This window comes from Lepisma saccharinum, chromosome 3 (genome assembly GCF_977018435.1).
Source record: "Lepisma saccharinum chromosome 3, izLepSacc3.1, whole genome shotgun sequence".
Classification (NCBI taxonomy): domain Eukaryota; kingdom Metazoa; phylum Arthropoda; class Insecta; order Zygentoma; family Lepismatidae; genus Lepisma; species Lepisma saccharinum.
Genome location: NC_139231.1, coordinates 40957854 through 40971195, shown reverse-complemented (window position 1 = coordinate 40971195; position 13342 = coordinate 40957854). Strand labels below are relative to the sequence as shown.

The 13342-nt window shown below is 37.6% G+C and overlaps 1 protein-coding gene across 1 annotated transcript in view; it reads right to left on the bottom strand.

The window, feature by feature from the left end:
- Positions 1–13342, bottom strand: part of LOC145984988 (fibrillin-2-like) — a 327365-nt gene that overhangs the window by 119311 nt on the left and 194712 nt on the right. The window contains exons 15-19 of the mRNA XM_083118469.1: positions 12812–13011; positions 8714–8894; positions 6883–7052; positions 5149–5623; positions 2877–3002 (exon numbers count right to left, since the gene is read on the bottom strand). Coding sequence (XP_082974595.1) covers positions 2877–3002; positions 5149–5623; positions 6883–7052; positions 8714–8894; positions 12812–13011 — 1152 coding nt within the window. The remainder of the gene's footprint in view (positions 1–2876; positions 3003–5148; positions 5624–6882; positions 7053–8713; positions 8895–12811; positions 13012–13342) is intronic.

Below are 13342 nucleotides of genomic sequence, written 5' to 3'. Positions count from 1 at the left end.
ATGAAGAAGAAAAAAGTAAAAGTAAACGACATGCAATAATTCTTGAAGCTTTCCTGGTGGCAAATATTGAAAAGATTTTCTCGGGCAGGTGATTTCCAGAAAGGCCGAAGATGAGAGTGACGCTAGCTCTCGAAAGCTCGGAAGCCTTTTCGGAAATCACCTGGCTGATTACCCGAGAAAACCTTTTCAATAAACGACATGCATCCTTTGAATTTATTGGTGAGTTTTGGTTTACAAAGAATTAAATGTATTAAAAAGTTTGTTGCACCATTCGCAAGCAACTGTTCCTTATAAGACATACAAAATTCAAGTTTATATACCATAATAAACAGCGTGATTTGTTATTGATTGTGTTATAAAATGTACCAAGTGACAACAAGTATGTTATGTAAAATCACTTGTTGAAAATCCAAAACTGCCAGAATGTACAATTTTGTATTCAAAATTAAACTTATTTTTTGCTAGAGAAGCACATGCACTTCACAATACCAGAGTTGCTGTTTGCGCGAGAACATTAAGGAGGGTATTAAGCAAGGATAATTATATTTCATATATCAAGCACATGTGTTCTTTGAGAGTGTCCCTTCATCAATTTCTTCATATCACCATTCATTCTCATCTTCGCAATTAGCCAAAAGTGTCAAAAAAGCTAAGCAAAATAATCCAAATAAAAAAAATGTTAAAAAGAAGTTTTTGCGGGGATGAAAGGTTCCGGTATTCTCCAAGTTTTTTTTTGTCTGTCTTCATGTTCAACATAAGGACTACTGAAATGATTGTGCTATGTTCATAAATGATCGTGCATCCTACAGTAACATGCACGTAAGCCAGCGTGCCCGCACACACACACATTTCCTTTGGTTAAAAATGTCATTAATCAATTTTATTCTCAATTTTAAAATGCACTACAATGAAAGGGGTCCTGGATTCGAATCCCAGCCTGGGCATGAATATGTGTGAGTGTCCATTCATCAATTCATCATATCGTTACTCATCATCATCTTCGTAATTAGCCAAAAAGTGGCATAAAGGCGAAGTAAAATAAAGCACACCTAAATTTAAAAAATGAGGAAAATCTTATCTTTTTTTTAAAATGGTTCATTGAAGTTCTTCTACACCACTCATACTCTCTGAAGAATCGGATTCTGTATCAGATGGCGTGGAAATGACAAGAGGATTCACATACTTCTCATCAACTGAACAATCCATTTTTCACATCTTGTCTTCTTCCTCTACAATGTGCCGAACACAATGGTCTCACTTTTCAGGAGTAACCTGTTTCAGTCCTTCCAGAAGTAACTCTTGTACGTCATTTATTTTGAAAGTTCTGTTATTAGCAGAAACATATCGCTTAACTTCACTCCACGCCTTTTCTATTGGATTTAATTCGAAATGATATAGAAGCAAACGAAGAAATGAATGACCAGCTCCACGAGCATTTCTGTCCACTATGTACTCATTAAACATCACTTTAACATTGTTCACAATTCTATTTTTAGCATACACAGTGTCCACGAAAACCTGTCTTTCATTTCTTGCATCGTCTGATCTGCTGCTTTTGTTGACAGCCAATGTTGAATGTCAGATTTTTTTAAATGACGTATGCTGCACATTTTCTACATGAACTGAATCGTATGGTGCATTGTCTGCTACAATCACACTGTTTGGTTTTAATTTATGAACCACATCACTAAACCATGATTCAAATTTTGGTCTGTCCATTTCTTGGTAATAATCACCCTTCCACTTTCTTCTCACAGAACAGTAAACAAGAGTCTTCGAGAAAGCCTTTCTTGCTGCCAATGTGTGTAGCAATAAGTCACCCCCCCCCCCCCGAATTCCCCATCATGCCCAACAGGAGACCTCGATTTAGCCATTCTTGTTGAAGTGTAGCTCGATTAGCAATGAATCACGATAAATAAAGGGTTAAAATAGTACAGTGTGTAACACTGGTGTCAGATACATTGGTGATTCCATGCGTTCTGCAACCATCTTCAAGTCCCCCTCGACTCGCTCTTGAGTTTAAGTGTTCATTCCCTGCAACCGACAGCCCAGTTGGCGATCTGCGGTTCAAAGTTTGTCTGCTCAGTGATTGCAACCGATCAGGTACATACCTGCTAATGTATATATTATTTTGTCTACATATTACAAATTAAATAACTGTTTCCTTGCAAGTATGCAGTTATGTCGGAATATAACCCGTCTCAACAGAACTATATTCTGCTCACACATTTGGATCTACATATGCAAAAAGTTGCTGCAAAGTTGACTTGACGCGCAGCTTAATGCACAAGTGTATAAAAATAAGCTGCAATTTATATAATTAACAAGAAAGGCATTTGCAGTGGTTAAGGAAAGATTTATTGATTTGCTTTACTTTACTTCGCTTTTTGTGTCACTTTTGGCTAATTTGCAAAGATGGGGATGAGTGATGACATGATGAAATTAACGAACGGAGACTCACAAACATCCATGCCCAGGTTGGGATTCGAACCCGGGACCCCTAGCATCGTAGCACGATGTGCTAACCATTCCACTAAGGAGGCAGGTTAGGGAAAGAGAGTCAGAAGGGCAGATAATATCAAAATTTAAGAAAATGCTTAAACATGCACTAGACAATTTAGTACAGTAAATATGATGGCACAGGATGCTCCCCCCCACCATTAAGAAGAGTTGGCATCACCAGGTCGGACTTAACTAGTTCTTTCGCCTATTTCTGCAGTTTCTTTATTATACTTTCTTGATAGCAAAGAGCGCCCTTAATCTGGTTTTGAACAAAGTATACAACAGTATATGCACAATATCTACTAGTAAGTAAATAAACCTTTCTTTTTAGGTTACGACTCAATACCACATTTCCAGACATACTTATTGCTTACCCATGCACACCTGCATCATCATTGTACTCTCAAAGCCTTCGTTGCAGTCACATGTAAAGGTGCCAGCCGTGTTGCGACAGTTCCCATCCCCACACACGCCATGCATTATATTGCACTCGTCAATATCTGTAAAAAAAAAAAACAGATGGAAAAGTAAACAACAACACTATTTGATAGCTTTGTAATACAGCTAAATAAAACAGCAAATTGAATTTAATGATTGAATTTGCTATTTTATTCACTATTCAAAATCTTAATTTTGTTCTTGTTATGTTTAAAAGAGAGAATCACATTGGGAAATTAGAACCAATAAGTTGCTGACCAAGGCAGTTTATTAAGATAAAAACACTTAACACGTAACGTTTCGACCCTGTATCAGGGTCTTCCTCAGACGAAGAACTAAACTAAAAATTTTTAGTTTAGTTCTTCGTCTGAGGAAGACCCTGATACAGGGTCGAAACGTTACGTGTTAAGTGTTTTTATCTTAATAAACTGCCTTGGTCAGCAACTTATTGGTTTTAATATGGAAACAAGGCTTAATTATATTACAAATGGGAAATTAGCTGATCCATTGTTAGGGATAATGATATTGTGTGACAATACATGTATTACTACATAATACTCCTTTAGAATAACCTTAACTTTGTGTTTATGCATGATCTATAAAAAATATGACAAAATATAAATAAAATTTGTACAGAAATTCAGTCGTTAAGTCATCTGACTACCATGCGAGAGACCCAGGTTCGATTCCTGGCAGGGAATAACTGGGATTTTTTCCACCTGTTCAAGCAGCTCCGGAACCCACCCAGCATCATATAAAGTGGGTACCTGGAGGAAACTATGGGGGTAAAGGTGGCCAGGGACGTGTTGCTAATCACATCACCCCCACCCTTGGCTGTGATCAAGAAAGTGTGGGGGAAAGCACAGGGGAGCACTTTTTTTTTTACTTTACAGGAATTCCTAGTTCTTAGTTAACATGAAAATAGGATTTGATTTTAAAGTAATAACAATAATGATACAGTCAATACACTATAATGACAAAAGTGTAGTTTGTTAAAATTGAAATAATAAGACTTATTCCAGTAATTAAAAATTACACTTTTTCTTTCTAGCAACCAAACTTTGTACTATTGAACAGTTCGACACAATTTCACAAGTTTTCCCAAAAGTTTGTTTATATATGTGTACCATGTGTGTGTGTGTCACCAGGTTGTCTGGTTACTACAGTATCTGACTGACACATTGGAGACCTGGGGATATAGTTCCTGGGGTGGGTGATTTCAGGTGGGAATTTTTCAGCCATTTACCTGCATGGAGTGGCTCTGGGGTTAGCCCAGCCTCTAATAAATGGATCTGGCACAGGGGGGATAAAGATGACCAGATCATGGTACTGATCACATCCCCTCCACAAATTGATGGGAATGTGAATGTGTGGGACAGGGTGCGAAATCCCGGGAGGGATGGGGAGGAATTCCCCCCACCAACGATCTTGTCCTGAAATTTCCCCCCACCAAACTCTTCCGGGGTGGGAGAGTTTTTTGTTTTAAGAACGAACATAAACAATTAGTTTGGGATTCGAATATACTTGACTGGAATAATATCAATAACATACAAAAATAACGGAGTAGAAAGAGCCTCATCTCTTAGGACACTGAATCCAGCAATCCCCGGAACACAGAAATTAGACCGACTTATTTCTTCTCCATTTCTCATCGCCTTTCGTTAGCAACCAGGAAGTATATAAATATATTAATGAAACACGTAATAGCACTTATATGTGAATTTTATGCAGGAAACTATTATCTTCCAAATGTGTCTTAATTTTTGTCCCTCCTGCCTTACACAAATCATTGTTCATAGCATCAGTAGTAGAGCATCGTATGACATCAAAATCTTCAATTTGCAATTACATTTTGAATGAAAGACAGTCGATATAATATATTGTATATTTTATAATATAACTTGATTATTTAATAATTGACACATATATAATGACATTATTTATATATATATAGATACATATAAATAGATATATATAGATATATATAGTGTGTGTATGTGTGTCTGACTGTCTGTCTGCTCCTTCCCCCCCACCAATCTGCAGTGATTTTGCACCCTGGTGGGACAGCTACATCCACATCCTGCCATATGCATTCAGAGACAAATAAAATTCAATATGTTGTTTCATTTGTAATTTGGTAGGATGCAGAAGTTGACAGATAAGTGCACAATGAATTTATATAATAATAAATAACTGAAATCAGCTTACCAACACACTTAATCCCATCTTCATCTAAAGCATATCCTTGATTGCACCGGCAGCTGTAGCTTCCAATAGAATTACGACACCGCCCATTCTCACACATTCCAGGAAACATGGTGCACTCATTGATGTCCGTTCTCCCAAAAAACCCAGAGCCTCTGTTGCATAACTCATTAAATGTTTCAGTGCCTTGGCGAGGACACAGCTCGCATCCGAAACCCCATGCCTTGCCAACGGTACAGCAACATGTCGATTTATGGAAAAGTCCTTCGAGTTCCCGACTGCAGATTCCATGGCGGTACTCCAAATAGCACGATTCCTCTCTGAGATCTATGCATCTGGTTTTGGTTGAATCTAACGTGAGTCCAGGGGGACAGTTGCAGGTGAAGGAGCCATCCGTGTTGACACACACGCCACCCCCTTGGCAGATCCCAACATTTACTTCACACTCATTAATATCGATGCAAGTCTTCCCGTCTATCTGCAAAATAAGGTTTGTAACTCTTAATGTAATGTTCCTGTACACATATACATAAAACAAACACAGCTTTACGATGGCGTTAATTCACATTATAAATAAGACTAGACTTCTTTTTTACTTAATATTACGAAAGCAAAAAAAAAAAAAATTAGTGTCGCATTTATTGTGAAAAACAGACAAGCAATAATGACACCACTCAAGCTAATAACTCTAACTAATCAGCTAACTCTCTGGCATTCCTAAACTCAAAGGTTTATTGCCACGTTTTTCAAATATCTTTATCCTGAGGAAGATCAATCCATTCTTGACCACCTTTACCAGTTTCCTTCAGGTCAATCTCAATGTTATAATTTCATATTCTTTTGACCCACAGGTCTCTTTCCATCATTGGGGGAAGCCTGGTTGCAAAGAAGCTATGTTTGAATGCACAAATATAATGATAATTATGCAAAATGAGCCTCTTTAATGACAAAAAAGTGAGGAATAAATTAGGAGGTGGCAACACCATGTGTGTAAGTGTTGCTTCTCTGCTTCCGATTGGAACAGAAACTGTTGAGTGATGCAGTTTCCATGGCCTGCCCACTAAAGTTTACTTGATTTAATTATTCTAATAATATCAGGGGATGAATATAGATTATGCAGTTCAGTATTATGTAACCTTCCACTTCCCTCTTTTTAAGTCTAAGAATGTCTTTTTTAATATTATATTTTCAAAAACTCTTAATTTATGTTCCTCTTTTAGTTTAAGGGAACACTCACTAGATATGCTAATGTTAACATCAAATATAAAGTTTAAGGCCAAAATTGCAGACACTAAGTTACAAGCTTTAATTAAGGAAGTGAATGAACAATTCAGGTTCTTTGTAGAATGTATGCCATTTAGTATGAGATCAGGAGAATATCAGTCATCTGTTTCATTATTTTTTTTAACAGTGATGTTTTGCTACCAGTTAAAACTTCCTGTTGATCCATCTGTAATATAGATAATGTCACAACTACATAAAAACTCTTTGCATCTGCACCACCTCTCCCCTTTGGCATTGAAGTTTCTGGGTTTGAATCTTGACCATGGCATGGGTGTTTTATTCGGTTTTTCTTTCATCTAATCATCATCCATACCATCATTATTACTGATCTGAAGTGGTAGGAAACACACCATTAATAAACAACCAAATGCTACTAATACAAAAGCAAATCACACCCTTTACATAGACACAAGTAAACTAGTAATTGTCTCTTGAGAAAACATGGACACTAACCTTTGCATATCCTCTTTGACACTCACAATCCTGATGGTTGCATATCTCACAGGGGCTTCCCCAAGCAACACCAACAGAGCAGCAACACTCAGATTTCAAAATCAGCCGAGGGATGTTGTTTTCACATCTGTTCTCTACTAACTTTGTCCAGCAGGATCCTCTTCTATTGTCTAAAATAACAGTATGTAAATACATGATCATTGTTACCAAATAATAAATAGAAACACAAGTTTATCTTACAAACTTGTATATCTGAATTGCTGTGACTACACCCTCATAATACAGAATGTAATGTTTTAAAAATGTATTGTATATTAAACAAACAGTGAATATGACAGAATACCAAATAAACTAACCATAGTTAGACTGTTGTTGCTACTGTAAACGTATTTTGTAACCAGCTTCCATGGTAGTGTGTTTAGCACAGTGTGATACAATGTCAGGTGTCCCAGTTTTAAATCGCAGTCTCAGCATAGGTGCTCTTTGTGAGTGTCCCTTCATCTATTTCATCATATCATCACTCATCCTTGTGTGATTAGCCAAAAGTGTCAGAAAAGCAATGCTAAATAACAAAAATCAAATCAAATGCAAAAAAAAATGAAACAAGCCTGTGAATAGTAATAAAAACTATTTCACTGGCAGAATATAAAGATATCAACAAATTGAGAAATATCATTTCAATAAAACTAGCATTCATAGAATTTTAAGATATTTTAGTTTGACTGCATAGAAGAAAAATAATTTAGCCACGAACCATAGAAAAATGACTGTAAAGCCTTAAAAGTAGAAATTTCTCTCAAGAGAAGAAAGAAGACCTAACAAAAAAATGCAAGAAGGAAGACAAAACCTTATTAGTTGAGATACATCAGGGTTAGTGATTTTTTTTTAAGTTGTATCAAATAAGGACTCCAGCACCATGGCCGTGCAGCTTAAGGCATCATGCTTTGGGCTCTGGCTATAGGACCTGGCTACTGCTTCGAGTGTCCTGGGGGATGCGTAAAACACTTTCTCCTAGATTTCGACCTGTGTATGGGCCCGGTAGCCACCCACCATCATGAGGAAATTGGAGAGCTACGAATGAGTGGCATAAGCCGGTCACGGAAATCTACAACAACGACTGGGGGTTCATCATGCTGACCACATGTAACCCCGAAACTTTCTGGATTGTCTCCCACCTTGGGTGAGTGAGTGAGTAAGATCAGGTGGGAGTGAGGCTGGCAGTCGGTAGGTAGGCCTGTTGCGCCATGAGTTATTTATTATTAAATGAGGAAAGAAGAATCTGAAAGTATGCATTATCTAGAAAATAATTCTGTCCTAGAAGAGTCTGTAAATAAAAAAGTGATTCTGTATCATCATTTTTAACAATCATTATTCCTTTCTCAATAATAAACATGAAGATCTGATTCAGCTTGTGTATAAAGAAGCCTTTGTAAGCCACAAGCATCAGCAATCAGGCCTGATCAATTTATTTTTTACTTTAATAATTGCAAATTTTATTGTTACAACTGCGGTGATGTTTTTGAGAGACTAGCCCTATGATAATGCATGAATTTTGCATGTCCATAACCAAACTTGTTGCTTCCAGTGGCAGTGATTAGGGGTGGGGTGAAGGGCAGTTGCCATTTTTGCCCTTGCACTATGCTAAACCTTATGCACAGAGGAAAAATAAACTGTTCTTGTCCTTACAGTGCCACAAAACTGACAACAAAAATGGTATGCAATTTAAAACTTGCATTTTTGTTTGGACACCCTTACAGAATACAAAACAAATGAAAATTCCTAAACATTCAATTTTCATTTCAAAATAAAAAATACTACTGCAAGTACCAACCAATACAAATCCTTCCTGTGTTGTCCAAGATGGCATTGTCATTACATTCACACTGGAAACTCCCAACCACATTGACACAGTGCCCGTTTACACATGCATCAGGACCAAGTTCTCGGCATTCGTTGATATCTTCACACACATGATTGTATGTGTTGAGTTGTGTTCCAGTTGGGCATATGCACTGTAAAGAAATAAATTTAATTAATGTTAAAAAAACATTAAGATTCCCTTACATTTCCAGGTTCTTCTGGCAATATTAGAATACATTATCAGACCAATCTGTGCTGCTTTAACATGTTAGTAAACAATTTTAAGTGTTGAACTGGGCTTGCTATCCAAGAAAATACAGTTCAAAATAAGTTGACAAAAATTAATTATGAAAATATTTTTAGACAAGAGTAAAAAAAATGAATTTCTTAATTCAAAATTCCTGGCAAGTACAAAAAAACACTTGCTTTTTCCTGACTTTTCAAACTTTTTGGATAAATTCCCAAAATTTGCTGACTTTTACATGTTTTTTTTTGTATGTTAATTTTCCTAGCATTTCCACATCAATTATTGTTCTGTCATGCTTTAACTAGCACATATATTGCCTATTATCTGTGATATTCCTTAGTTCTGTAACAAGAAATGTCTGGATGGGTGTACTGATATAATACGAATATCAAATATCAACAATTCATTAACCTTATGAATTAATTTTTGCAACCTTCATTTGATGAGTTGAGCTTTAGAAAAAAGGAAGCTTAGTAATTAGAAAATGATTTTACAAAAACAAGTTATATCGATGCATGATGGATGCGGTAAACGTGGTATAAAATTACTTATGAGAAATTTTGAAATTTCGTATTTCCACGTTGCACAATTTAATGGTTATATTCTATTAATTTCGAAGACTCTCTGTCTTCATTCACTAAGGGTACGGCATCTGGAGTGGAGATGGTACCGTGTCACTGCTTTCTTTATTCCCAGGCAGCAGTAGTTGCACTTTCTCCCATTTGTCAGCGCTGGTATGTGTATCCTGGATTGCGTCGTCTGCTGTGCTTTCTGCTTCCTGTTGTCAGGTGGCGCTGCCGGGTGGTGGTTGGGGGGCTGGGCCATCTGCTGGATCGTGCTGCTCGGTGTGGTTCAGTTCCTGTTCCCCGTGTGGCTGGAGGGGGGTCGAGTATACGCACCGCATCTTTTCTTTTTCTGGACTGGGATCTTATGTAGGATGGGGTGCCAAATCGGGTGTGCTTGTCCATTGTCCAGGTTCAGCGATGGTTTCTGTTGGATGATAGCATGGGTTTCTTTGACATTGTTTTCTATGACAGAGTTGGTTGGATGAAGTATGGATGTAGGAGGAGATGGTGTGGTTTGTGGAGTGGAGATGCTGAGAAAGGCCTGATTTTGGTGTATCTTTTTTGACATCTTTTACGTGTTCATCAATCCGTTCTTGAACAGTGTGGATGGTTCTGCCAATGTAGCTGTTGTGGCATTGGCATGTGGCCTTGTAGACACCAGGGGATGCAAGTTTGGGTAGGTAGTATCTCTTGAAATTGGGTAGTGCTCTTCCGATTTGGGATATAGGTTTATGTGCCAGTTGGATGTTGAAGGGTTTAAGGGCCTTGGAGAATTTGCCTGATGTGGTGGGGTGGCATGGAAAAGTGATCCATTTGGGTTTGGGATTTTGATATGGGTTATCTCTATCTCATGGGTGTCTGAGCTGGGCTTCACCACATGGATAGCTGGCATTCGGTGTAACCGTTGTTTAGTCCTCTTTCAGTTACACATGCTATTTCATCATGGAGGTCACCTTCTGTGCAGCTGTGTGTGAATGCTCTTCTGTAGAAGTTCATCCATACTCCAGCTTTCTGTTTTGGGAGGTGGTTGGATTTGGCATGGATGTACTGAGTACCCGAACCTGGTTTCCTGTACATGGACGTGTCTTGGTGTCATTGGATGCTTAGGTCGAGAAAGTTGAGGTGGCCATTTTCTTCCCTTTCAACACCTCCACTTCACAAACCACAGCATCTCCTTCACATCCATACTTCCCCAAACTGGCTCTGTCATAGAAAACAATGTCAAAGAAACCCATGCTATCCTCCAACAGAAACCAGCGCTGAACCTGGACAATGGACAGGCACACCCGATTTGGCACCCCGTCCTACAAAAGATTCCAGACTAGAAAAAGAAAAGATGCGGTGCGTATACTCGACCCTCCCTCCAGCCACACAGGGAACAGGAACTGAACCACACCGAGCAGCATGACTCAGCAGATGGCCCAACTACCCAACCACCACCCAGCAGTGCCACCTGACAACAGGAAGCAGAAAGCACAGCAGATGACGCAAGCCAGGATACACACACCAGCACCTGCCAAACGGGAGAAAGTGCAACTACCTGGGAACAAACAAAGCAGTGACGTGGTTCCATCTCCACTCTAGACACTGTACCCTTAGTGAATAAAGACAAAGGGTCTTAGAAATTAATAGAATATAACCATTAAATTGTGCAACGCTGAAATACGAAATTTCAAAATTTCACGTAAGTAAGATATATCAACTTGGCTTGATAGACCTAGAAAAGTAATTAAACAATATGTATTGGAACTATGGGTGAACTGGTATGATACACTGGTATCAGTATCAAAGTATTGGTTGGGGTTTATTATCTGATACTTTTCTTAAGTCTAGGCATTTCACACAAAGTTCACAAAAATTCCTCCTTTTGTAGAGTCTGAATTACGCTAAATGCATAATTTTCATTATTTTTTGCAACAATGTTGTGGGAAGAAATTAAATTTCAAATGAAATAATGACTATTTTAAAGCAAAACTCTTGGTAAAACTTCTATGGTAAAGTTCCAATAGAGAACTAATACATTAAAGTTAATAAATGTTCAGAACTACTTTGATTTGTTACAATTTTTAAATATCGACATTGACATCAGCACTGGTATCAGTACTGGTCAGCTAAGACCTAATTGGAAGATTTTAAAGAAGGCAAGAATCACCTTCAAGGACACGAGTTATTCATTGATTTATTGATTTTATTTTCCGTTGCTTTTCTGCCCCTTTCAGCTAATTGCGAAAGACAAGAAGTATGTGTGTGAGTATAACCAAAAAGTCAGGCACACACAAGAGTAATACACACTAACTCTCACTCTCTCTCTCTCATTTGCAATATATATCACTGATTTTCAACTTATACATCAAAGAAGCAATGAATCAAGTAAATGAGAAATTAAGTCATCAGACCCGTAGTCAGACAGAGGCCAGCCTGTCAGTCCCCTTGATATTAGGTAAAAACTATTTTGTATAATTTGTTTGCATTGAAGGGTGAAAATGTAGACAGCAGATATTATTTTGCTCACAACATTGGTAAAGGATAACTTCACAGAACATGAACAGCAGCTATTACATTCGTTCATCTTGTTTATGAGCAGAAGTCTAAGTAGAGGCAAGTATTTAGAAGATTCTCTAGATGTTCGAAACTTGTTCAATAGAGAACTTCTTTATCTGTACCTTTGCTGTCCCTGTTGCAGCCTCCAGTTTAGACAGAAATATGTGATTTTGATGTCATCATTCACATTCCTCCCACATCTACATCAGCTCCCAAGTTTTGGGAATGAAAGAAGGTTTTATTGCTTCAGCCGGGGGTGGAATGTACAGTAGGCACTGTGATATAATATAATAATATGCATTTTTTCTTGTATGATATAAATATCTGTATCATCAAAAGTAGTATGGTGTGTGTAGTAAGGGGATGATGTCAGTAGCAGTCAATTAACACTTCAAGAGATGTTTTAGAAGATATAGAAAAAAAACTGTAGTATTTGAGTGATTTTCTAAATTTTATATTAACTTCATGATCCTCCCCCAACATACACACCTAATTTACCTTCATTAACTACTGTTCTACTTTTGAAAAACCCTCCCCGAGATCAATCCTAGCTACGAGCCTGAATTAAGTGCCGGAGTTAAAGTGAAAGAAAACAGATGTGCTCTGATTTTCAGCTGATAAAACTCCTAAGTGAGGATGAAGGAGGACATAACACAATGATAAACAAATTAGAATTGAACAATAAATATATGATGAAACTACATAATTTTTTTACCTGAAAGCTGCCTGGAGTGTTTCTACATTGCCCACCATGGCAAATCAGATCATCCATCTCACACTCGTTAATGTCTGTGCACACTTTCCCAGTTGCATCAACCTGATACCCAGGGTTGCATATGCATCGGTATGTTCCAATTAGATTCTCACAGGCTCCATTTTGACACATGTTGGGATTTTGAGCACACTCATTTATATCTGCAAAAACAGCAGGTATGAAACACTGCAATAATTGGAATATAAAATTCTGGGCATGACTGAATTTAAATTAAAAAATCTACATGGAGTGGTTAGTTTCCAACTTGAAAGAAAAAAAGAATTATAACACTGAATAAAAGTTACTAAAAACATATATTGATAAGGTATCATGGAATGAATTAGTAAAAATAACCTAATGGACAAGAAATATCTGACAATGCTAGTTCTCCTCGATTACAGCAAAGCCTACCAAACCATCAACCACGATATCCTGCTGGCAAAATTGTCATTTTATTTCAACTTTTCCCAACCTTCTGTTGACTGGACTCAA